Source organism: Pelecanus crispus, chromosome 7 (assembly GCF_030463565.1).
Source record: "Pelecanus crispus isolate bPelCri1 chromosome 7, bPelCri1.pri, whole genome shotgun sequence".
Lineage (NCBI taxonomy): Eukaryota > Metazoa > Chordata > Aves > Pelecaniformes > Pelecanidae > Pelecanus > Pelecanus crispus.
Window position 1 is genome coordinate 48,302,259 of NC_134649.1, and position 25,202 is coordinate 48,327,460.

At 38.4% G+C, this 25,202-nt stretch overlaps 1 protein-coding gene across 1 annotated transcript in view; it reads left to right on the top strand.

Moving 5' to 3' along the window:
* CNTN6 (contactin 6) overlaps window positions 1-25,202 on the top strand; it is a 120,012-nt gene that overhangs the window by 18,683 nt on the left and 76,127 nt on the right. Inside the window, exons 2-3 of the mRNA XM_075714559.1 lie at window positions 8,333-8,459; window positions 15,527-15,702. Coding sequence (XP_075570674.1) covers window positions 8,333-8,459; window positions 15,527-15,702 — 303 coding nt within the window. The remainder of the gene's footprint in view (window positions 1-8,332; window positions 8,460-15,526; window positions 15,703-25,202) is intronic.

A 25,202-nucleotide genomic window follows, 5' to 3' on the forward strand; every position in this document is an offset into this window, starting at 1 on the left:
CTAAGACAATAAAGCACAGGTAAATTTTGCGCAAAAAAAGTTACAGAGAAACAAAGTGCTGGATTTATTTAACTGGCAGGATATTAAATGATATAGCTGTTATCTTTTCCTGTATAGTAAATTATTGAATTAAGCCTTCAGTCAGTTTGGCAACAGTGCCAAATGAATATTACAACAGTACAATGCAGCAAACAGTATCTGTCATCGAATCTAGGTCTCACTTATAACTGAAATTACAGTGAACAAAATGCTTGTGCAGTAGATTGGAAAGGGTTCATTATTATTTATTCATCTTGCCTAGTAACACAAAACCTAATGAAATTTCATTGAGAAGAGTGCACGTCAGAATTACTATACATCATAAAGACACATCCCTCTAACTTCATTGTGGGTATTTGTCTCCGTAATTAGATGCCTGTTCCACAATAGTTCTGTATCTGAAGGACACGACCAAGTTCATGACATAAAACAAATCACCTGCACAAATGAAAAGGCTTCCTTTCTCTTGTCTACATCTTGCACAATAGCACAAAAGTCTTCAGAAAATCTTTCCACAAAGCCAATGAAGTCATGTGCAGTTATTAATTTTAGTATTGTCACTCATGCATTTTTTTATTTTTTAATAAAATATTACATTATTAATACAGTTCACACATTGGTGTATTTATAGCCCCTATACCTATTCAGGCTACTGTACCTTTACATGTATCTCCACCATGAATGGTTCATAAATCTGTGTTTATCTGCAGCCAAAAGTGAAAATTAGTGAAGCTCCAGTCAATGCTATCCAGAATGCATCAGTTATAAGCAATTTTCCTTCACTGTAGCTTGAACTTCTGGATTGGAATCTTTAGGGAATATTTTGGGTTTGTGTTGAATGCAGTCAGTACCATGTAAATCTGAAGTAAGAGTTTGATTGCTATACTCACTATGATATTACGAGAAACATCACATTTTGGCATTTAGAGATCTATCATTAATTATTTTGGAATTAGAATGTGTGCATCTGTTAGACCAAAACGCAGATAGGTAATAAATTCACTGATACCCAATTATATTCACAGAAAGTTAGCTCAAAGTGCTGAACCAATACTGGTTATCGTAATAGAACTGTTAAATGTATGAAGCATCAGATTTTGACAAAATCTTTTGTCAATATGCATATTTAATTGAAAAATGGTCATACTTCAAGAGTATGATTGGTTTTGCATAATACTTCCTTAATTATTACCTGTGATATATTACACCCTATTTTTATATGCTGGATTCTGGCAATCCTGACAGGCAGTGATATTAGTAATTAAAGTAATATTTTATATTTTTATTGTTTGTTTTCACACCCAAGTGCTTCAGGAAAATGTGCAGGTAGTATATAACCTGAGCACGTTCCTTACCGCATTAGCCTCTGATCACCCTACCTACACGACCATGCAGGTTATGTTTAAATATTAGGAAAAATATTGGAATATTTGAATAATTTTTCAAGGAATAAAATTCAGGGGATACAGAATTGTTTTAATTGAAGACATTTAATATTTCTGTGCCATTTGCCAGGGCTGGAAGAGCCCTAGCTATGCCAGTCTTGAAAGTTAGGTCTCCAAACTCAAATCCAGGCTGTGGTTCTCGAGGTGAGCAGAAGCAACCTCCACGCACCATGCACGGGAAGAGGCGGGCGCCTGGGGGGTGGCTCCAACCCTGCTGCTGGGAAATGGCAGGTTCACAGCTATGCCTCCTTTCATCTGCTTACCCTCACTCATTTTCAAATCTTCAAGGAAGGGGTATCGCTAGCCTACTGTGGCCCAGATGAAAGGGATGCCTTGCACTGTTGACTGTCATTTTATAGACAACTTCGTATATAAAACCTGGGCTCGAGCGCCAAGCTTCAATTCATTACCGAGAGTTTCTCTAACTTCAGTAGGGCCAGGACTTCACCCTGTGCGCCTCGTCGATGCCTACCTTTCTCCCTACATCAGAGTTAGCTAAGTGTCTGTCTTGTTTTGGTGTCTGATAACAGAGACAATGTGGATTTTCACCACTACACCCAATTTGACTTTTTCAATAGAAGCTGAAACTTGAAAGGAGCCCAGTGTCCCTGGAGCTCTGTACATCAATGTCTGAAGGGAGAAAACACATGAAAGTTGAAGGCCCTTTGGGAAAATCCTACCGGTTTTAGGTTGCTTCTGCCTGCTCAAACCTATAACATCTCTTCTAGTCTCCCTTTCTCTGTATATGTCTCCTGCTTCACTCTCTGATTGAGACCTGAATGCCACTGAGAGGGAGAGGAGGGAAGCCTGCCTCCCATTGCCTTAGTACTGACAAGTTGGTTTTCTTTTTACAGAATGCTTTCATGGCCCTTTTCTGCTTCTTCTTTTCCATCTTCCCTTTCAACGTTAATTTCCGATTCCTTGATGTGTGTTACTTTACGCTTTCCCGTTAGCAAACTGTCTCATCCATTACCCCTCATTTTGCATCTGTCATGCTCCTTCTAAAGTCCTTGAGCTACCTGGTCCAGGCTTTTGATGAGGAAAATAACCATTCCATTCCGCTTCTGACAAGATTCAATAAAAAGCCCTAATATTATTTGCAGGGAAAGACTCCATCACTTTTAAAAATCTGTGGGCCCTATAAATTCCCCCTCTTCCAATTAAAACTTACCAATGTCTTCAACTGTGAAGAAAATTAAACAGATTTTTAAGTCATTTGGACTTTTCATAGCTTTTCTGCCCATGCTGTCATTACAAGGAGGAAGTCTCTAACTCACCTGTCCCATCCTTTTTGCTAGAACTGACAGGTGTTTTACTATCAAGCTGATTTAAAAGAGGCCTCTTAATCAGGTGTCAGCTTTGGCCCATAAAGTCATATTAATTTTTTGGATCAGATATGAGGCTCTATCTAAGGCACATTAAGAAAGATTCATTAGAAACTCACTACCCCTGGAATTTACAGCCTTCCTGGAACTTAATAGCCTGGATAAATTCCTCTTTTTCTGGTTTGCTTATGTGAATTATAGCAGTTTTGAGTTTAGAAGCTTTTTAGAGTACAGGTTTTACCATTATTCTGGCCTCTTTATTCTTACGATCTTCAGTAAGGATAAGCTGATATGCTACATATATACCAGCCTAGCAGCAGCAAGACCCCTCCATGCCTACTGCTTGAGTCCAAGTGAGGAAGGAACAGCCCCTGACCATCACTCATTTGGGATTATTCAATGCAAGACCTCCAGCTGGCTGTTCTACAGCACGCAACACAAAGGACTCCTAATCAAAACATCATGGCAACAGAAATAATCACAGAAGCTGAAAATATTGCAGACTTTGGAGCTCTCAGACCAACAGAACTGTACATTTCTGGTCCTTGAGCAATGAATCCTCTTAAGTTTGTCTATTTGGAGCTGATTCACAAAGGCAAATCTAAAGCCTTGCGTGGTCTTTCTCTGCAAGCAGAGCATGATGTTTCTCGGATACTTTCAGTTTCGCCAAACAGATTTTATCTGATATTACTGATCAGTTTTGAGTAACAGTAATTACAACTCCACTTTGTCAAAAATATCATAATAGAAAGGAAAATCTGTGGTAGGAAAAGGATAAAAAGAAGTCAGCTGGTTTGCAATATTGGTCTACTAAGTTATCTACACGTATGCTACAGACTGGGTCTTGTCCAGCCTAAATTGCTCTCAGGCTGTATGGCTTGGCCAGCCTAAATTGCTCTCAGGCTGCATTGCCTAGCATTTCCAGTTGAGCAGATACCTCACAATGAGCTAATATGAAGCCAGCCAGAGTCAGACAACAGGAAAGAACAGGGAGCAGGATTTGGCTGGAAATTAAGTTGATTAAGTTTGGGCTCCAAATTTGCATTTCATTCTCCTTCTCTGGATGAGACAGCGCATAAGCATTTAAATATTTATTGTGACTGCCCAAAAATTCTTTGACTACATTTGATACGAATATCATAGCCTAATATAACTAACCATTGCCCATAAAGCAATGAGAGGAAAGCATTGTGATATCTTCTGCTGATACATGATTATGATAAAAATAGGCTTCCTCCTCTTCCATTGGCACTGTGTTAATCTCTATATTGGCTGAAGACAATATCATATAATGAATAAAGGAATGTTGATTCATTTTCATACTGTAGATTTGAATTCAGACTAGCATAATTATGGTCTTTATGGAGATCAAACTGATTTGGTATCATAAAGAAATACATTTTAACTTCTTATAAAACATTTCATAACAAGAGTTTATATTAGCTTTCAAGCACCATGCTGAGGATTTGCACACAATTTTTATGTATAAAAATGATACATTTAATTAAATATTCATAGTCCCACAGATTAAAAAAGTCTGAATTATTTAAATCTTAACAAAAGTAAACAGTCCTACAAAGATTCATTTGTCATATGTATATCTGGAGAAATCATGGTGACTGGTATTGAATTTGGAGAATGGGGGAGAAATATATGGCCATTCTCTATACAAAACACAAAAGGATGCATCAGGAAATTAGAAATGACCAGCCTGACCTTTTCTATAAATAAGAGATGGAGTCATAGTACACCATTGACTCTGAAAACGCACATCATTTCTAACAAATTTCGTGTTATTCTCTGCTGCAGATCAGGCAGCAACAAAAGGATATTAAAGAGAAAACAAAAGGATAGCATGAAGCCACCTTTACTAAAATTCAGGGACAATATTTTTGTGATAGGGACTGCGATGTGTCTATTGTAAAGGAGCTGTTAGGGTACAGGTAAACTATTGTGTCCTTATTCGACACAGTACGAGTCTGCTGTATTAAGGACACTGAAAGGGGATATAAGAACTGAGATGTTCAAAAGTCTGCAAGTGACAAATGAGTCTAAATTCCATTTAGAACTCATCAGGGGAATTTAATTCCAGATTTACCAAAATATTTACATTTACGTCCCACCTAAACCAGGGATTTTTATGTACATCAGGTAGCTCACCACTGTTAATTTCAGGCCCACCCAGATACATTGATTTGAAAAAATGGAACAATGACCCCTAGGTCATTTTGGTGCTTTGGAAAAGCTTTTCACTGGCAGTTCTGGGAAGGTAACAAGAATGACTAACAGGCTAAGTAAATTAACCCAGAAGGGAAGAAAATTCCTACCAAAGAAAAGACAAGTTAAAGGATCAGCTGTAGAAACAGTGAAAAAAGAAGTCTTAAAATTTGTCATGGGATTAAAAATAGAAGAGTAGCAAGAAAAGAAACAAAGATTACTTAACTAAATCCAGCCACCCTCTGTGAGAGCCTCTTGGCCTTGCCCCGCATGGTTTGCTGAACAAATTGTCTTCTCCTCTACTCCCCACAAGAAGAAAGACTACCATGAGAAAAGGAAATAGTACTGGTTTACTTTACAAACATTTGATTCTGAAAGTATGAAATAAAGGAAAAATAATTTGGGGTCTTAGTCAATATTGGGAGATGCGTAATCTTTCTGATTGGAAAGTTGGAACTGTAAGATAGGAGTTATTTATTTTTGTACAGCATCTTGCTCTATGACTAAAGACCCCTGGAAGAACCATAATATAGAGAATAAAAAAATTATTAATTTAAGCTCTAGACAGAAGGAAGGGCTGAAATGCATGCTTATCTTTAAGTATTTGAATAACCCCACCAAAAGCAAACAGCAAGACCCTATCATGTCTTGAACGTAGTTGAGCGGCAGAGTCTTTCATTGGGTTTGCTTCATATTTTCTGAGATTTTCACCTGTGTCCTCTAGTTATGGATAAGTCGTGAAATATTTGGAGTCTACTCTAAGCTCACATAGAGTCTGCAAAGTTTAACAGAATGAAAAAGTTATGGAAATTGATACTTTTTACGTGATTTACTGCATTTTATGGTCTGTTATGTCACTTACAACACCACATATAATGTTCAGCCAAGTTTAATATTTTGTCTTCAAACCACTATCTCATCTCAGCTGTTTTACTAGCCTGACTTACTTTATATCCTAAAATGAGAGGATGTATTTTTTCTTTCTAGTATGCCCACACTATCTCCTTTATAACATGAGATATTCTTAAAATGAGATGTGTCTACCCAAACAGCTATTGTGGTATAAAACAAATCAATCTTTTTTGACTGCTACTTTGAATTTTACTCCAATTCTCTTGAAGGCTATTTCTCACAGGTACTGCTCATGAAAACACAACTGGGCTGACTTGCTGAGTTTCCAAAGGATAACAGACACATAAGAATGGGCATCTCAATTAAGATATGTGGAAAACATTATGATTATCAGATGCCATCCTTAAAAAGTCTTCTGGTCAAAAAAGCTTGAGTATAAAACATTTTCATTTGTTCATCACTCTCTAGAGTTTTGCCAGATGTTCTTTTCTTTAGATCCACTGAAGTAGAAAAGTCTGACTACAACCGTCAGTAAAAACCAATTCTACTGCTAGAAAGATGGGGTTGTTAACTTTTCTGGTTTAGTTAAAAGTAGTTCAGATATGAAATAAAGATTAAAAATCAATGATATTTTAAAAAATAAATATTATAATCTCATTACTTCAGATAAAAATTATTCATACAATTTCAGGGTTAGGACTCTCAGAAAAGCAGCAAGTGTCACAAAAAGATGAAAGCTGACAACAATGCTGATGTGGCTTTTTTAAAATTCAGAGGAAATAGATTGAAGTGGTTGAAAAGTACAAAGGGTGATGAATACGTATACAGCTGGTAGCAGATACAGATGATCTGATTTTTGACGTGCAGCCTGTGCAGTTGCTTATGGCCCTGCAGAAGGTGTTTGGGTTGACAGGGTGCCAGCGGCCGGGGCTGACCTGGCTGGGGTGAAGCTTGGGGAGCTGCCTGGGGGTGGGCGCTGGGTTAATGCATCGGGACAGCTGATCGTCTTTGGGGATGCAGGAGGAGACTCTGCTGGTGTCAGTAGAGCAAGCCCTATTTGTAGAAGCTGAGAAAATCCTCTAGGAGTTACAGAGCTATAGAGCAAGAGGGTTGCTCTTGGCAAGCCGGGGACTGAAGTGATGACACAAGGTATGGTGAAGCAGTGGCCTTTGCGAAGCAGGTTGTACCTTCCCTCTCTCATTACCAGCAAGCAGATAAAATAGGTGAATAAAATCAGACATGATTACTGCCAACATTTACGTTTCTTCCAGAACACAACCATAAAGCAACTAGTTTTTTGGGTTACTACCTCTTCTTCCCAGCTGTGTAACTGTGCTGCAAACTTTCTGGGTTTCTTGGACTCACGTAAGACATCTGAGGACTGGACGATGGTCCAGTCGCTAAGATTTATTCTAGGATTGGGGATCATTTATTTGTTCTGTCACCAGTATTCAGTTATAGATGTGAAAAAATCACTTAATCCCCATGAAAGTTTTCCTTGCAGGGACCTCTGAGATTTTGAGGAAGCAAATGGGTGTCACCCCAACCCACATGTCTGTTGTCCCCTTATGTTTACATGCTTTAATTAGACTCTTTGGGTCGCCGGGAGGATACAGGTTCTAGTGAAAATGATGAACAATCAACCTTTATTTAATGCTACTTCTGTTTTAAAAGCACCCAAATGAGGAGAAAAATAAAACAAAACAAAAAAACCCCAAACCAAACCCTGAAACCAGGCCAGCTAAAGTATACAGCAGTAATATATCAGAGGATGTGAAGGGTTAGAGGAGAAGGAAATGACTGATTCCCTTAGACTGTGATGTGACCTTCTGGACCCCATCACCAGAAAGAGGGGCCAAATGGTAGAGGAAAGGAAAGCCCAGGACCACCACCCCACTACGACGTACCTGCTGATCTAGAAGTTATTTGCTGATCTGCTAGAGTTCCCCGCTCTCCCTCTTCCATGGTATGCGTGGACCATAGCAAAACGTCTGTGTTGCCAGTTTGGCTGCAGTCAACGAGCTGCCTGTCTTTCAAAGGGTGATGTGAGGCTGACACATCCACTTCACCAGGTGAGCAAGGAGGTAGAAGTGCCAAACGCAGAAAGCCACAACTTCATCCTTTCTGCTTCCAGTCACGATCTAACACACAAGTATGAGGTGGATGGGGGACATTTAATAGAGAGCCATACAGCTTCCATAGGAAATATGCAAAGAAGCTAGTCTTCACTGTCACTTGCAAAATAAATCACCAACACCTGGGATATGTGATTTTATTATCAATCAGGCTTGAAATATTTCCTCCTTAATAGCCAAATGTCTGGAGGTGGATTATCTGCTGAATATAATTGCAGACCTTAACTTTTGACCAAAGACAAAGGACACCAAAGGACACTTTTATGTGTAAGGACATGCTAAAGATTTCTAATCTTAAATTATTGTTTTTCTTTCACAGGGGAAGAAACCCTTCATGGTCCTATTTTTATCCAAGAGCCATACGATATCACTTATTCCATGGGCTCAGCAAATCCAGAAATCCTACTGAACTGTACAGCTAAAGGATATCCACTCCCATACTACAGGTGAAGTCAACTTTAGAAAAATATTGTCTCACTGTAAATCTTTTAACTGTGTTTTAATCAGTAGTACGCTGTCATACATACCTCAAAATGTGTCGAGCACTCACAGCAAGAGTATACATAGGTATAGTAAATTTGAGGAATGAAGGAAAAATATTTTTGCCAGTCAACTGTTAAGAAAATTAATACAGGAAAAGAAAGCACATCATTGAAAACTGTTCCCAAAGTATTTTAAAACATAAAAAATTACTTCTGAATCCACAGAACAGCTGTGAAAAATGGAAAAAATGGAAATGCTGTGCATCTGTATTTGATAAAACTTTCCGTACATCAATAAATGCTTGGAAAGTAAAAGAGCAACATCCTTGCCCATTTCTAATTCTAACATTTCATGTATATTTTGTAGTGTTTATTTACAGAAACAGCAAGGTACATCTGATATCTAGCTTACAGTACTCTGTAGACTCACTTAATAAAACCTTGGTACATAGGATTGTTTGTTTATTCAATAACTATGGACTCATTTAAAATGTAGCTTGTTGTGCCAAGGATCTGGAAACCTGAGTCTAATAAGAAGAAAAGCTGGGAATCTGGAAAAAAAATGACAGTGTGCTTTCTTCAGAAAAGAATGGGGAAAATAATGGTCTGGGAAAAGGAGAATTAAAAAAAAAGAAATCATTCATGCAAGACATGAAAGAAAATTGTGTCCTACCAAATAGTTAGAATTTATTCAATAGCTTTTAACTGCTTACACAACAGTTTCATCTGTAAAGTACCACTACTAGTTATCAACTTGGCTTTTGTACTTCATGTATTAATTTGTTTCCAAATATTGTTCTAGGAAAGGAATACTTTATCTCCTTTTCACAGTGTAATCTCTTCCTATGAGTAGAAATCCTCACCCATTTCCTGCCCCATTTGTTCTTCCTGTTTTCAACATGAACAACTACTTGTTCATGTCATGAATTTCAAGTCTTTCCAGTTCATCCATCCAGCCACCCATCTGCTTCATAGCCACATATACAGGCAACTTCCTCAGAGACCTATAAAAATTATTGACTCCTGTATTCCAACCATGGACTCCTCACATGCACAAATAGTAGAGACAGCAGGTTTCACTAGGCAGGAGAGCTATGAAGTCTCCTCCCATCATATATCCGATACTCATATTTTCTCTTTCACTTTTTTCCTACCCATCCATTAATTAGATTCATTATCTCCTTTCCACTATGAGGACGTTTTGCAAAGCCTCAGTTACTCTAGTAAGATGAGATCAACATCTGGGGATGGAACCTGAACCATCTAGGTCAATTAGAAGTTATCAGAGTATCACTGCTGCTATTACAACCTGGGAGCTTTTCACCATGACTTGAAAGGAATGGGGAGTCTTCAGCGCTTTGCTTTGATTTCATTAGAGCTAATGCCAGTTTTGTCAGATAAAGATTGAGCCCATATATTTAAGGTTTCAACAATTTTAGATAAATCAAGCACAGTATGAAATTTTAATCATATTCTTTGTTGAGTGATGGAAAAGAACAGCAAGGACTGCTACAAGGTTTTTCTTCGATTCAGAAATACAGAACCACTACAACAGGAATAAAGTTAGATACAAGCTAATTCGCTATTTAGCATGTTTTACATAAATAAATATGCTAATTATACATTTTATTTAAAGAAAAAATGCTTAGCATTTCCTAAAAGTTTTATTTTATTATGTACTATATTAGTCTTATAGACTCATCGAATATAGTAGTAACTCTTTTCAACTTCATTTCAAAATCCTGTGTGTCTAACAACCACAATGCAAGAATTGTACAGAATTGAAGTAGGCATAAAGGCTAAGTAATAAAAAACGAGAGACACTGATACCCCATTGGACACTGTGCGAAGTAACAGAGAACATAGATCTGATTACAATGGAAACAAAAATATGGATAGAAGTATCTCTAAAATCAGCAGATGTATTAGGAAATCTATATAAATGTCCCGATAAATCCCATTTTAGCTATTACGCCTTTTTCTATAGTCAAAATTGTTTATAATATCAGGTACATTATTTCAACTGTCTCCCTGTGTGATGTTGGTGGTAAATAAACCTAACCTTTCAAATTAGATTTATAATAATTTTTTGCATGTAAGCTTTTCTGTTACAGTTGATTGAGGGACTATCATCAATTAACTTACGTAACAAATTTTACTTCTTTTTCTGCTTACACCCCATCCATGAACGTATCACAGTTCCACAGTTTTCTTCCGTTACGTCATTCAGTTCAGTACAGCTAGCTTTCCTCCACGCTGAAAAAAAACCCAGAAAGAAGTCACCTAGAACGTGCCAAGCAAGTGTTTTCTGCAGTATTTTGACATTTCCTGTTTGGTCTCAGGTGCTTAGATCTAACTCTTTTTCTGAACTTCCTTTCAGTATCTAAAGTAATCACGTAACCTAGCATTTTCATGTAAATTTGAAATGGAGGATTTTTTTCCCCCTCAATAATCTTGAGAGAGAGCAATCAATTGAACAAATAAATAAGAAATCCAAGGACAGTATAAGCATTATTCATTACAACAATATTTTAATATTTCAGCATAACTTAGAATGATGCAGTAAAATAAGATAAAGAGATTCAAATTCAATCCAAATCAAAGTACCACAGAAGATAACTGTAAGAGACAAACGAAAGTGAGGGGAACAGAAGCACAAAGTCTACGATGATTGCAAATGACATAAAATATATTTAAAATCATTGCATAAAATTGTGGAATGATTCCCAGTAACCCCCAAAATATATTTACCTTATTCATACCCTTGAAAAACAAATGACAACCCTGATATAGTGTACTTGTTCACTAAAATGCTGTCCCTTGACTCATTGCAGATTCTGCCTCAGAAATGGAGTAGAATTAAAAGTGCCTTCAATCTCTGTTGTCTTGTACACTGTCAATAGTTTTTAAACTTTCTATTTTCTTTCTCTATGGAAATACTGTATACTAGGGGATTTTGCAAGATTTTTCCCAGTTACGAGAAAGTCTCAGGTGACCTGGCAGGACATTTTCATTTGAATGCGCATAATCTAAGAAACATAGAACAAAATGAAGACTTAAAAAAATACCTATTTTTATTATCGCAGTACACCAAGAAGATAATTCATTAAATCACGTATGCATATATCCACACAGAAAGTAGTCCGAATTAGCGTAAAATATGTACAATTCAGTCCTTCTAGCTATGATAACTTTGGTACCAAGTGATGACGCAGCCATGCGTGCTTTGTAAAATTTCCAGGATTTTACTTGTAGAGCTGGAGAAAGCTCTTTCAGCAGGAAATTCTAACAGTCCTGAATGTATCTTTTTTTAAAAGCAAGTAAAACAAATTGCATTTTAATTAATCCAAAATATTTGCACATTGCCTAAGCGGAATCTTTCACTAATTCCTTAATTGCTTCAACATTCATACATTGATAGTTTCACTGAAACTGATAGACCTTCACATTCCGTTCCCCAAAAGAAGTCACATCTTCTGAAAGAAAATGTTTCCTTTTTCTAAACAGTTTCTATGGAACAATACTCTTTTCCAGATTCATTAATCATAGAAATGGGACTCATTTAATTATAGCTACTTAGACATTACATAGCACTGTATAATATCCTTACAGATGTGATCAGAAATTTCCTGGTTAATTATCCACTTATCAGAAACCATAATTTTATGTCAAAAATTAAAATTTTCCCTACCAAGATATCAAAGATCGTAGGTGACCAAACAGCAGTTTTATCTCCCTGAAACAAACTTCTTGCTCTGAAGCTCATGTATCAGCCTGCGTAAGTGTTGGATTGCAACACGACGCCTCGTGCCTGTATTTTTTCTATAAAGGGGTGGCTCCAGGCTGAGGACTCTGTCTCCTCAGTTCTGCTGGATTTATTTGAATTATGGGTTGGGCTGTAGGGAGAGGTGTCAGGATCGTGGTGTCAGAAGATACACGGCATAGCAGAAATTCTCAGAGGGGGTCAGGAAAATCTAACCACCAGAGAAACTTGTGGGTATGCAGCTTAACAGTCGACTTGTATATAACGAAACATATTGACATTTCTCAAACAAGTCCTAAGAATATTTGAATTCTGCAAGGATCTCTAGTATGTCACTGCCTTTATAAGTTTTTTGTTCTTCTGTGTTCTTTGAACGTTTTTAGCTAGATCAATATTTTTTCAGTGTGAAAACATGATAGAAATTCATTATATTATTTTTCCACAAGTCTTTTGTAAGATATTGCTCTAAAGACTGATTGCGTAATTTGCAGTTGCATGGTAAATACTCATTACTCACATATTCATGTTCATTAATAAATTGTACTCCTCCTCATTTTTATTTGCTTGGAGATGGAGACTATTTGAATAGCAAATCACACCTATTGATTAAGTAGTATAAATAAGATGAAATAATCATATATTACAAGTTTATCCTTATATCAGTGATTTGACTGCAGCATACTTTGGAAGGAAGTTCCCAGTAAGTCCAGCACCAAAGATTTAACATAACCCAGCGGCTTGGAAGAATACTGGTATACTGGTATATTCAAATGTTAGGATAAACTGGTAACAATTTAAGAAAAGAGAACAAGAGAGAATAGACTACCTCTTGCTTGAGATCTTTAAATCAAGATAGTAAAGGGGGGAAGATTCCACATATATATTTTCTGGAAGTCTTTAACTTAATGAAGAATTTATTGGGAACATTTTATAACTGGTGTTCTACAAAAAGTGAGATTTTGAAACAAATACTATGGGATCATTTGTTCTATGAATTCATAAAGCATACAGTTGGGTTTTTTTTTTTAGTTTGGACATATCAATAAGATTTGAGAAGTCTTACAGTCCTAGGGAACTAATGAATTCAGCATCAGAATATAGCATATTTTTTTTAAAGTTTAGGTTCTGAAACAATTGGTCCAGGGTGCATTTCCTATAATTGATGAAAAGTATTTTCCAATGGTTGCATGAAGTAGTTCACGGAAATATGTAGTTGGTCCCTGCCTTAACAGGCTTATGTTAAAATTTTCTTGAAATAATTCTTCAAAGATTTCTGTGTATTAGACAGTATACTGCAGAACACACAAAGTCATTAAATCATTGCCTATCACATGAATTCATTAATTCGCTTCCTTCAGTGATGTAAACATATTAATTGGGAAAAAGCCCACACCAGGAGATGAACCCCTGATCTATATGCAAAGTTTAATAATCATTGTACCATGGTGATTAGACTGATTATGGGGATACTGTGAAGAATTCATTTGCGGCAACTAAGCCAACAACTTTGCATTTGTTTTGAAAAACAATTATAGAGCTTAATTGGGAGCCATGTAATGATGACAGCAGTTATTTCAGTGATTGATTCTGAAATTAAAGAGAACTGGCAAACTAAATACCAGAATATCCTATATTAGAAAATCAAAAGGTTTAGACAGCATGTACCATATGTAAATCCTGAAATACGGCAAAATCCTAACGCTGATACAGACTACTGCTTCGTAGAACAGGCTCATGGATGGGCGCCAGCTAAGATTTTGCTCATCTTTGGGGGGGGGGGGGGGAGAGGGGGGGGAGAAAAAAAGCTAAATTATTCCAAAACAACAGCAAAAACCTAGACTAACTAAAGCAAAACATAAAAAAGGAATAGAGCAGAGGTACAGAAAGGTCAAAAATCAGCTACAATTGGTAGGAAGAATTACTGATTGTCCACTGCTGCGTCTAAATTCCTTAATGTTGACGCATTCATGAAAAAGGAGGCAGTGATTGGCAGCCCCAGATAAATTATTTAATGTTACTAGAATTTGTTTACAGAATCCAATTGATTTCATATTTTAATCAGTCATTACTCACCTTTAAAAACAACAAGGGCCCACCTGAAAGGTCAGGATCCTTGCTTCCTCTGTACGTATTTGTCAAGATTTCCCTTGGAACAAAGAATTGCATTTCACAGTTTGAAAAATCTTCTTCCAAAGGAACAACTACCTGTGCAGTCTGATTGTGTAGAGAAAGGTCTGTGGGTGATAGAAGTAAAGCATTGTGCTGTATATCCAGGTCAGATCTTCCAGGAATATAGTTATGGTGCAAGTCTGCTTCAATTTGTTAACTGTGGAAACTACCATCACTGTCAGTAAACGCGGTCTTTGCGTCCTAGGAGGGGTAGACATCATGCCCACGTAGGTCAGCAGAAATGATCCAGGCTGAAGAAATGGTTGCGGTATAAAATTAGGGGAAGTAAATACGTGGTTATGTAGTTTTCGGACTGCTGACAACCTAAAGTGTGGCATTAACAAGCCCAAAGCTTGCAGACCTCAGTGACAGAGGTCCTTTATTCTTCCTTTTTACCTCATGTGGACAATGAAAATTCAACCCTTATGTGACTAACCGTAAAGCCACAAGATTTCCCTTCTTAAAACATATAATATTTATTTTCTTTGAAATATAAATTTTATTTTGACATTTGTAAATAGCTGTGTAATGTTGCAGACACAATCCATTTTCTACTTAGTGGACTAACAGGGACAAATCACATTTTCAAATAGCAGCATTCTCATCATTAAATTATCAGTCAAACTTGCTGTATAAAAACTTCTCTCTCTGCTTTCATCTGTCCTCTGAAGTGTAATCCTTCCTGATCTGTATCTCCACATCATGTTTGTAACCAAATTTATGACATCATTTGCAAGGACTGTAAAGCATGTTCAGGTACCTTTTATATTATAAAAAATAAGGTAGCTGTAGTCGAGGCATATAGCATACTCGCAATTGGATGGATAACTTAGTTTGTATGAATAAGTTATAATTACTTTTTGTAGACATTTGGATGAACACTGGTGACTAGCATAAAAGCAGTAAAGATTTTTCAAAGAGCAGAATTATTGATATCATTAAGATTGATATAAGAAGCAGTCTTGTGTGAAAAATGATATAATTTTGTGATATTTAACTACATTTTTATCATTACAGGTATGCTACAGCACACTATTTAAGATAAATATGAATAGGATCTGTAAATTATAAGCATAATTTGATTTTTTTCCCCTCAAAGGTGGAAGCAAAATGGCACAGATATTGATCTTACCATGAGTTATCACTACAGGTTGGTTGGAGGCAGCTTGGCAATCAATAACCCACATAAAAAACAGGATATTGGAACATACCAATGTTTGGCCACAAATTCATTTGGAACAATTCTGAGCAGGAAGGCAAAGCTTCAATTTGCATGTAAGTTGGGAAGATCATATTTATTAGAGCATTATTTTCCGATTAATTCTGCACATGAACTGTAATTTATTGGATAATTAAAGCAACATCGGTGATTCTGTTCAAAAGGTTTGGCTTACTTCAGCAGTGCTTATTCTTAAAAAAAAAAAATCATTCCTAGTAAATATTAATAACAAAAACAGACATCTGATGGCTGCTAGCCCTCAGGAACAAAAATAACTTTCAGAAAATTGAAAGGTCAAGGAAGATGAGTGCAATTTTCACTTAATAAAGGTGTTCCCACTTTTTAAGGCGGTGCTTTCTTTGCTATATTGCAGGCAGTTACTATTGGGGAGGGGGGGAAATGTTGCAAAGAGTTAGGCTTTCTATTTTCTGTAGCATGATGATGTCTAACTGAGCCATAAAAACATTGTACCCCTAATTGCCGTACTGATATTTTGTTACATTAACAAAGTAAGAAGCACTCTTCTTCCTTGCACGGTGTGCAAAACGGTGAGCTACACTCTGAATGTTTCATATTTCAGCTCGATTGGGTAGAGCACGTATGCTGTCTTGAGAGGATTTTAAATTTATTTTAGGCTTGCTCCCCATTTCACTTCTTCACAATCTTTTTCACAACGTTTATATGTGGTGACTGAGTTCTGTTAATGCCCTGGAGGGGTGGGGTGGGGAGAACAACAGCGACAACAAAAAAACCCCAGATATTACCTCCATTCCTTTTTCTTCAATATAAAGGTCTGAACTGTCGGTTGCTCAGAGAAAGCAATTGTTTTCAAACCTCATTAATAAAACATGTGTCTAAAGCCAGCCTTGTGTCGCTATTTCAGACACCAGCAAACGTATTAATTATTAATCTTGTTCCATTTCTCATAGCAAATCTCATGTCGCAGGGGTTATACAAAGGAGACATTAGAGGTCAGGATGGTTCACAGACTCTCTTTTAGTAGACCTGATCAAACGGTATATCGCTAGTATATCATTTAATAATATTTTACCCCGAATTTCTCAAAGAGCTTTTGATTCCCAAGAGCTGGTCAAATGGAAGCAAAAATTTTGATTCATTATTTTCCCACTTTTTCTGAAACACCTGTGCAAGCAAGCCTTCCTCTATGGGAAATTGTTTCAAGATCTGGGGATGAAAATTGTTTAGTGACAGAACAAATCCCATTTTAGAAAAAAGTAAGAATAGATGGCCTCCTCAAATTTTTCTATGGGATCTGTAATCCCCAAGGAAATAGGATAGGCCAGGAATGGAGCTGGGAAAAGACCTAAAGAAAAGGAATATGAAGGCAGAAAAGAGGTATAAAAAATAAAAAAGTGGTGGAAAAAAGGAAAACCAGGAATATTTATGTCTTTCTTTAAGCAAGCTCTAGTGATTGTTCAGCATATTTTATTACTCAACAATTTCATCTTTTCTAGAAAATTCCATCCCTGATTCAAATTCCTGGAAGCACTTTTTTTTTTTTTCCTGTTCACTGCTCTCCCAGCCCATAGGGAATCACTGGCTTGGTGCGCCAGCTCTTGGGGTATAGAAACAGCTCTTCCGGCAAGTGTTCCTTTGCAAAATATTTAATTGCACTTCATTCCTATGGTTTTCTATGTTTGCTTTTACCTATTGCCATTGCGTAACCGTGCGTTAGGACCAAAGCTAGCTCTGGAAAATGGTCTTGTTTTAACTCTTTGCAAGGAGAAGGGTTTGGAGAAAGCTGAAAGAGTGAAAGAAGGGAAAGAAAGCTTATGGGGAAAGCCTCACTGGTAAAGAAGAGAAAGGAGAAAATTCCTTTCTCAGGACACTGGTCCATGTTTGTCCCTACATTCACAAATGCATCCCTGATAGTCCTTAGGGGAATGAAAGATGCTGGTTGGCACAGAAGTGTCTTATCTTCAGGCTCCTGTTGGAAACGTGATCTTTTGGAAGTTTTCCCTAGTAGAAAAGAGAAACTGTACACCACAATGCACAGTTTTCTTTATGAGACTAAGTTTTCTAAGGATCTAAACATGGGGGTGTGCACCTTCCCACGGAGGGCAAGGTGGCTCTGCAGAGCCCTCTTGCAATTCCCCCACTCCTGGTGCAGCTGCAGGCCAGGGGTCTGCAGACTTGCAAACCTGAAAGAAATCACGTGTGATTTCTGGCCTGGCTGAGGCAAAGCACATCTCAGTGCGATGCAGCTGATGCCACTTAGCAGCTGGAGGACCTGGTGGCCAGAAAATGGACTTTGTCAATGGCATTAAGTATTTTCAGCTGTTAAACACTAGTTCTTTAATACTCTGTGCTGGTGAAGCATTCCCTCTGAAGCACTTAACTCACTAATAGCTTGAAGTCTCATGCCAATATATGACAATCAAAATGGGCTATAAATCAAGCAGTTCCTTGACTTAGGCTTCGTACCCCTACCAAGGCACTTCCCAAAGTTACTGCAGGGAGCAGGTCACAACAAAGTTGGGTCTCATTTGTCCACAGCAGCAAACCCACAGCTACCATCCTGCTTTAACCCTCCAGTTCTTAACAGCACCCATGTAATGGTAAATATATCCCACATTCAAGCAGCGCACTACTTTTTCATTAATGGTGACAGATGTTTACATCCTTTTCCATATAAAAGAGAGAGGACAGACAAATTGAAGGTTGTCATTTACATTGGTGAACACAAACATACAGGAAAATGCTTCAATTTAGCAGCATCACTGTGAAACTATGAGTTTTAACTTGTCTTACACTAGAAAAAAAAACCACAGTACATGGAAAATGTTATAATGACCTGAAGAGAATAGTAGAACAAGTTACCTTGAAACAGTTATTTCACAGTTAACATTTTCTTATTTCTTATTTTCATGTTGCCATCCAATTTACTACTTTGTTTCAACCAATATTTCAGGCTATATCTTAAAATCCAGGCAGGCAGGCATGTTGATGTTATGACACTTTCATTCAATACCTAACAAAATGGGGCTCTTCCCTGAATCGGGCTGCCTGGCATATTATTGCAATCACCATGATAAATTATTGAATCAAGCCTATTATCCAAGTAACAGGGTTTATGCGTATTTCTCTTTTTACTACAAGGTAACTAACTCTGAGTTTGAATTAACAATACCTCTGGAAACCTATTGTACATCTCAACTTAATATGTGAAAAATACTTTTTCCCTCTGTTCAAGATAGTGAGCTCTCTGAGTAGCAAAATAAATGCGGTATGAGATTAGAAATATGTCTTCAGATTCAGCTGGAGTTTCATGCTTATCCTCTATTAAAAACAGAGCTGTCAAATGAAAGCTGCAGGAGGAATATTGTACAGAAGAAAGTGGCATAGATTATTAAAGCTACAAGCTGGAAATGAGAGACAGCGTCAGTGAGAGAAAGCAGAGCAAGAGCACATAAATGCATTAGCGGGATACGTAGGGTGGCAGTCCTGTGTTACTCGTGCTTCCTGGCTAAGGCTTCTTTTGTCATAAATAAAGTTGAAAGCTCCCTATAAGTCCAGGGCATCTCTTGCTACCCAGCAAGCAGTACATTTTGAAAAGCAAACGTGTGTTTTGCAAGAGCTGGAGCTGTTGATCTGGCTGTTCAGCCTGGTTAAAAAGCGTTGGGGTCGGATCCCAGCCTGCGTAGCCAGCGCCTCTCACAGACGCAGGGGTCCTCACGCAGATTTGAGTTTTGAGCTTCGCTCCCGAGTCACAACCTGCCACCCACGCGGTACCTTCCCCCCTCCAAATTCAGTATTAACATCCAAGACAAGGCCACCAGGAACACTTCAGCTCTACGTAAAGGGAAGGTCAAAGACAACTCTGTGGGGAGTTCATCTTTGTGAGCTATGCAAGAGAGCTCGAAGAAAGAGACGGTGACATGGAAGGTTGTCCTTCAGGTTTTACACAACCTAGCTTCCAAACTGAAATGGAGATTCTTGGGCTCAAGCTTCCCAGCTGTCACAGGCTGTGCTTCTCCTGCGTGCCCATCGGAGCAGACACCTCTGATGAAGCGGCTGCCCTGAGCCCCGCCACCGGCAGAGCCACCTCCCGAAGCCACCGCAGAGCCTGACCAGGCACAAACACAGCAGCTATCACTTCTGAGCCAGAGACAGAAATAGCAGGATGACAGTCGTGTTCAAAACTCACAAAATAAAAAAAATATATCCATGTTTAAAGAAGTATTTTGATCACTACAACTGGAGTTTCTCCTACTCTGTGGTGCCAAGACGCATTTATATGCATATTAATGCAGTGTTTTGCAAAAATCTATTTTTATTAATGAAGAGCATCTAAATTGCATTTCAGGCCTTAAAAAAGACAAACAAAAAACCCTGTTATAGCAAACTGCTTAAATATGGCTTCAACCAGAACTCTATCCCAAGGAACACAGGGGAATTGTTTTAATTATTTCATCAGTTTTAAGTAAAAGTAACTGTGTGCAAACAACCGGTCTTGAGGGAAATCCCCATAACTAGCTGCAGTAAAACAGTCTGTCCAGGCCTGTTACTAATTCTTTTTGTTCTTATACATATCTATAACAGAGACATTAACAGATCTGCGGGAGAAACAAGAAGCGCAATTAAACAAACTAGAAAAAAAAAAAGTATTCCACCATGAAAAAGAATCATGTGTGAACCTAATTCATAACGATCCAGGGCATAAACCCAGAAAATACAGTATTAATTGAAAACATCTTGTTGCCTAGGGATCTTAAACGAGATTCTCAGTCAAATTGTTCTACCATCGCTGATAGACAGTTGTGATGATTGCGGCTTTCTCAGACCTCAGGCCCCCATTATTAATCATGAATTCGGAGAAACAATGACAACAATTTAAATTCATGAACAGGATTAGTCATTTTGTCCCGAACCACACAGGAGGGCACGCAGTGGAGACATTAGACCATGTATTTAAAAGTTTCCCCCAGTGCTACTGACCAAGGAGGGATTTTTCCCTGGCATTTTTGGGCTGCAACCATATTCTCACGTTTTTCAAAGGGGTGCTCAGGGGTTTTGCTTGGTGATTATTCTCAGTAGCATTTTTCTGAATGCACACACCCTCCCTCTTCTTGGCCGGTGACGATGTGCTCATAGCAGCGTGGATGAGAGCCATAGGGCTGCAGAACTTGGAATACAATCTGCAGCTCCCAAGCGCTCTCATGTGCTTTTTGTCAGACAGACAGAAGACAACACAGTTTTGCTGAAATAACAAATTAAAGAGACAATAATTCCTGGACAGAGTATTTCCATTCTATAATAAAATAATATTCCATCATTAGAATTTAACCATTTCAAGGGAAATATATGAAAAGCAATCAAGTCCATTTAGTCTTTGGTAGATCATGACAGTCTGAGCATTAGCAAAGCCCTGTTAGAGTGACTGTCTGCGAGATGCTCAGCTAGCATGAAAGCCCACTTTTCATCTGATTACTTCATCATGTTATTTACCTTTGACTGCACACAAATTACAGAAACATCACAAAGCAATACAGCATGCCTCAAAATGTCATAACCCTTTTTACTTGTAGTGTATGCTTTGAAACAGAAAATGGAAAAATCAATATGCTTAGATCAAATAGTCTGAATTTGGAAAGTCTGGACATGCATGAATTTTAGTCTAAATGGCACATACACGTCTGGATTGGTTGTATTGTGGTACTGTGTGTGTCCAGAAATCCCTCCGTAACAACTGTATTTGATTAAAAGGTGTGCTAGGTGTTGTAACTACCACCTTGAGTAAAGCTCTCTGGGTCTTTAAACTGATTGTTAATTCATCACTGCATGCGAGGGCCAGCATACTGATCAGCCTGTCTAGCAGCTTATAGTGCAAGAACGAACGCTGCAACTTCTTTTTCAAAAAGAGGTGTGTGCTTCTCAATTTAGCGTTCAGCAGGCACGCAGGGATGGCCAGCTGGTAACTGAAGAGCAAACAGGAGGAAGAGCTCAGCTTTCCGCTGGCAGAAGCAGGTCACCATCAAAGAAACATCCCCCAAAGTTTTACTTCATTTACTACGTTCCCTTATCCTCTATAGGGACATTTCAGGTAAAGTCACAGACTTGTCTCTGTTCACGTCATTCTATAAGCTACAGATGCCAAGCGATGCATTAAACCTACCTCTCTGTTTTGAAAGGGCTCCCTTACATATAATGCAGAAACATATCTCAGCTTGCAGATATGTGGACAATCAGATAGAAACCAGTGTCCTTTCCAGGCTCTGCAGAGCCCTCCTGATGGTCCTGGCAACACCTCACACTCTGCATCTGGCTGTGAGCAGGTGAGAAAAAAATGCAACCTGCAGTAGCAACACTCCCTGCAGACCGATCCTGTCTGGAGGATGGAAATACTGCTGTCATCTCTCCTTATGTCAATAAACAGGCTTACAGCTCAAAATTGTCTTTTGGACTTTCAGCCACAGTTAAAGAATCCAATAAAACTACAGTAGCAGTACCTACCTCTCCCTGTGTAGGGGTAGGTGGAGTGCAAGCTTCTGCATAGAATGAGTTACAGTAAATATATGAAGAATTCAGTTTATTACTTGGAAATAAAGCCCATATTTTGTCAAAATTCTGCCTGAAGTAAAAAGAAACAGAACTTTCATTTATCAGTTCTGATTGCTGTGGACACTTTGTGCCAATGCTCCGGCGCTTTTCGCAGCAGTTCCCCATGGTGGGAGTCTACATCAAGGTCTTTGCTTAATGGATGCTCTCCATGGAGCAGACCCAGCAGCCTCAGGCATATTTGCTTTTTTTCCTCTTCTTCACAATGTTACCCCACAAAGTTAGGAAAAACATGGTGAGAACCTGATACGTGTTTCTGTAAGGGGTCTGTACACTGCTCTGGCGGGGCACTGTGTTTCTTTCACGGCTACTTCGAGCAGAATATTTGCAGAGAACTGACTATAAGCGATGCAGCGTATTCACTCAAAGACCAAAAATGCTGCAAGATCTCACTACATTCAGCTTGTCTTTCTGTATCTCTGTTGAGCTTTCCAGTATTTATTTCTTTGCAGAAGTCTCTGCACACACAGGCTCAAGGAGAAGCAGGAGCCATCAACCACCATTCAACAGTGATGAAGCAGGAAGCCTGGAAGGGTTTCACCTGCTTGCTGACAGGACAAGGCAGGGTGATAATAGCATTTCTATTTTAAATCTCAAATACCACAAGAATAGGATTACGCAAACAGCCAGGCATTCCTGAAGACAGAAAGACAGCCTGGAATCTTAAAACCAGAAGATATGGGTATGGCTACACAATGAAAGGGTTTTGCTTTCTCCATCATTCCCTAAAGGTTTGAGTTCGCTCTGTGTTCCCAGAGCCCATCTAATGTCCATCAACCCCAAATGCAGTCATGACCTCCTCTCTCTTGTTAAACACACAAACTGGAGCTGGTGGTAGCAACATTCCCCTTTCATAGAATTATTCAGGTTGGAAAAGACCTTTAAGATCATTTGAGGTTGTAGCAGACCAAGCAGCATCAGAACTCCAGGCTGTATTTTTCTTTCCCTCAAATGGTTTTAAACACCTCTCTCAGAGTACTTAACCACCATGTTCAAGGCTATGCTATATCAGGACACTTTGTTAAAGCTGTTTTATTCCATTAGGTTAGTTGCTTAAACTCTTATTGTAAAAAGAGGCTCTCACTCCTCTTGTACAGGAATTCTTTATCTATGCAATGGAGACGTACATTACAGAGCTGTTGTAAGGAGCGTTACAGGCACTGAGCTAGTCAGATAAAGTAGTAATAGGGAATGTATAAGTATTTGAAGATTATCTTTTAGTTATATATTACTTACTATTCTGTAGTTCCTATAAAAGTGTTTATCCTAAATCAACCCATTGCGAGTTGTATTGGAAAAGCAATATATGTGATTGAGATATGGTAGGTAACAAAGCATCTACAGGTCCCAGAGCTGCTAGATTCTGATTGATAAAATTTAATATTTTTGAAGGATAAAACCAGTCTATATTTGCAGGCTGGATGATTTTCTTTTTATCTGCTCTGCTTTCATTGCAGACTATATGACTTAGATTCCAATAAATTATTGAATGAAATATCTATAATGTCCACACAAGCTTCTTCATTCTTTGGTGTGACAAAAAAAAAAAAAAAAAGAAGAGTTACAGGTAGAGGCTTGCAAGGGAAAAAATTACTGAATTAAGTTCTTTGGAATAAATGACTGGCTTTTTTTGAATAAAAATAATGAAATTAACTGATTAGTTATTTTTGCAGTGACAGTTGATCCTAATACAAAGGTTTTAAGGCACAAAATATACTCTATTCCATAGCTTATGTTGAAGAAGGAGGAACACCGTGTATTGTTGGTACTTTCCACGGTGCAAAGGAATAAGGCCACAGGCACAGCTTTTCTCAATACTCAAACCACATCTGGTACAGAGAATGCACTGAGCTGTAAATATTCATTTCTAAACACCGCTGAAAGAACAACTAATAACATATACTACACCTGAAATGCCACTTACAAGATTCACATTCAAAAATCCCTTACATCAATCACTCAAGTAAATCCTGAAATTCCCATTGGAAGGAAGACTTTGATGGCTTTGCAGCTGGAATGAGCGAGATAAAGCAGTGGTGTCTGGGGATAACCCAAGGTAATTCTGCAAGAAGCAATTCTGTGCTGGATCAAGATCTCCAAAGGGCTGGGCAGGAATTTGGGAAGGGCTGAAATATGCGTGGATACGCTTGTTACGCACTTTCAGCAGTGCACAAGAGCCCTCTCTTCCTTGCCTTTTTTTTATTGTACATATTATGAGCACAGATTATTATCTTGTTAGTAGAAGCATTATAAAAAGACATTAATAGCTTGAAGTGGGACTGCGGGGTGTCTAACAGGAGGTACCCAGCAAGACCCTGGACATGGAGGCAAAAGGGGCTCTTCGCAGGACCGGGAGCGTGGCTGCTCACTGCCAACAAGAAGGTCAAGGTCCAAGGGAAGGGGCAAGTTCATGAACCATCTCCACGCACCCTGGGAAACCAGGTCTCTGCGTGAGCAGGGGGAAATATAAACGAAAGAAGCTGGTTTTGGATAAGATTTAACACCCCTGCCAAGAGGTAGTTTGACACAGGGGGCCAGGGCCATCTCCAGTGTCAGTCAGTCAAATCAGTGTAGTTCTGGCAGGGATAAATCTGGCCCATGAGATTTAGACTGGGGAGAGAAGTCTGTTTTTAAGAGCACTCCAATCTGGAGAAAACTCATGCAGACGGCAAAGCGACTCTGTGATGACAGGTGACAAATGAACTCTGCTGTGACAAGTGAGAAAACTGTTCAGGAATATAAAATATTAAAAATATATTTCATACGTCCCCCTTCCTTTGAGAGGGTCAGATCCTTGGATATGCCTCCGGCCTGTGGATGGGGTTTAGAGTAAGAGCCCTAAGGCTGCATCAACACTTACTGCTCAGTGCAAATCCTGTGTTCGGTTCAGAAGAGAGCTTTAATATTTTATGCTGCTAACTCTGTAAAAAGGGAAAAGATAAGAAAAACCAGATGTAGACCAGCACTACAGCTTCAC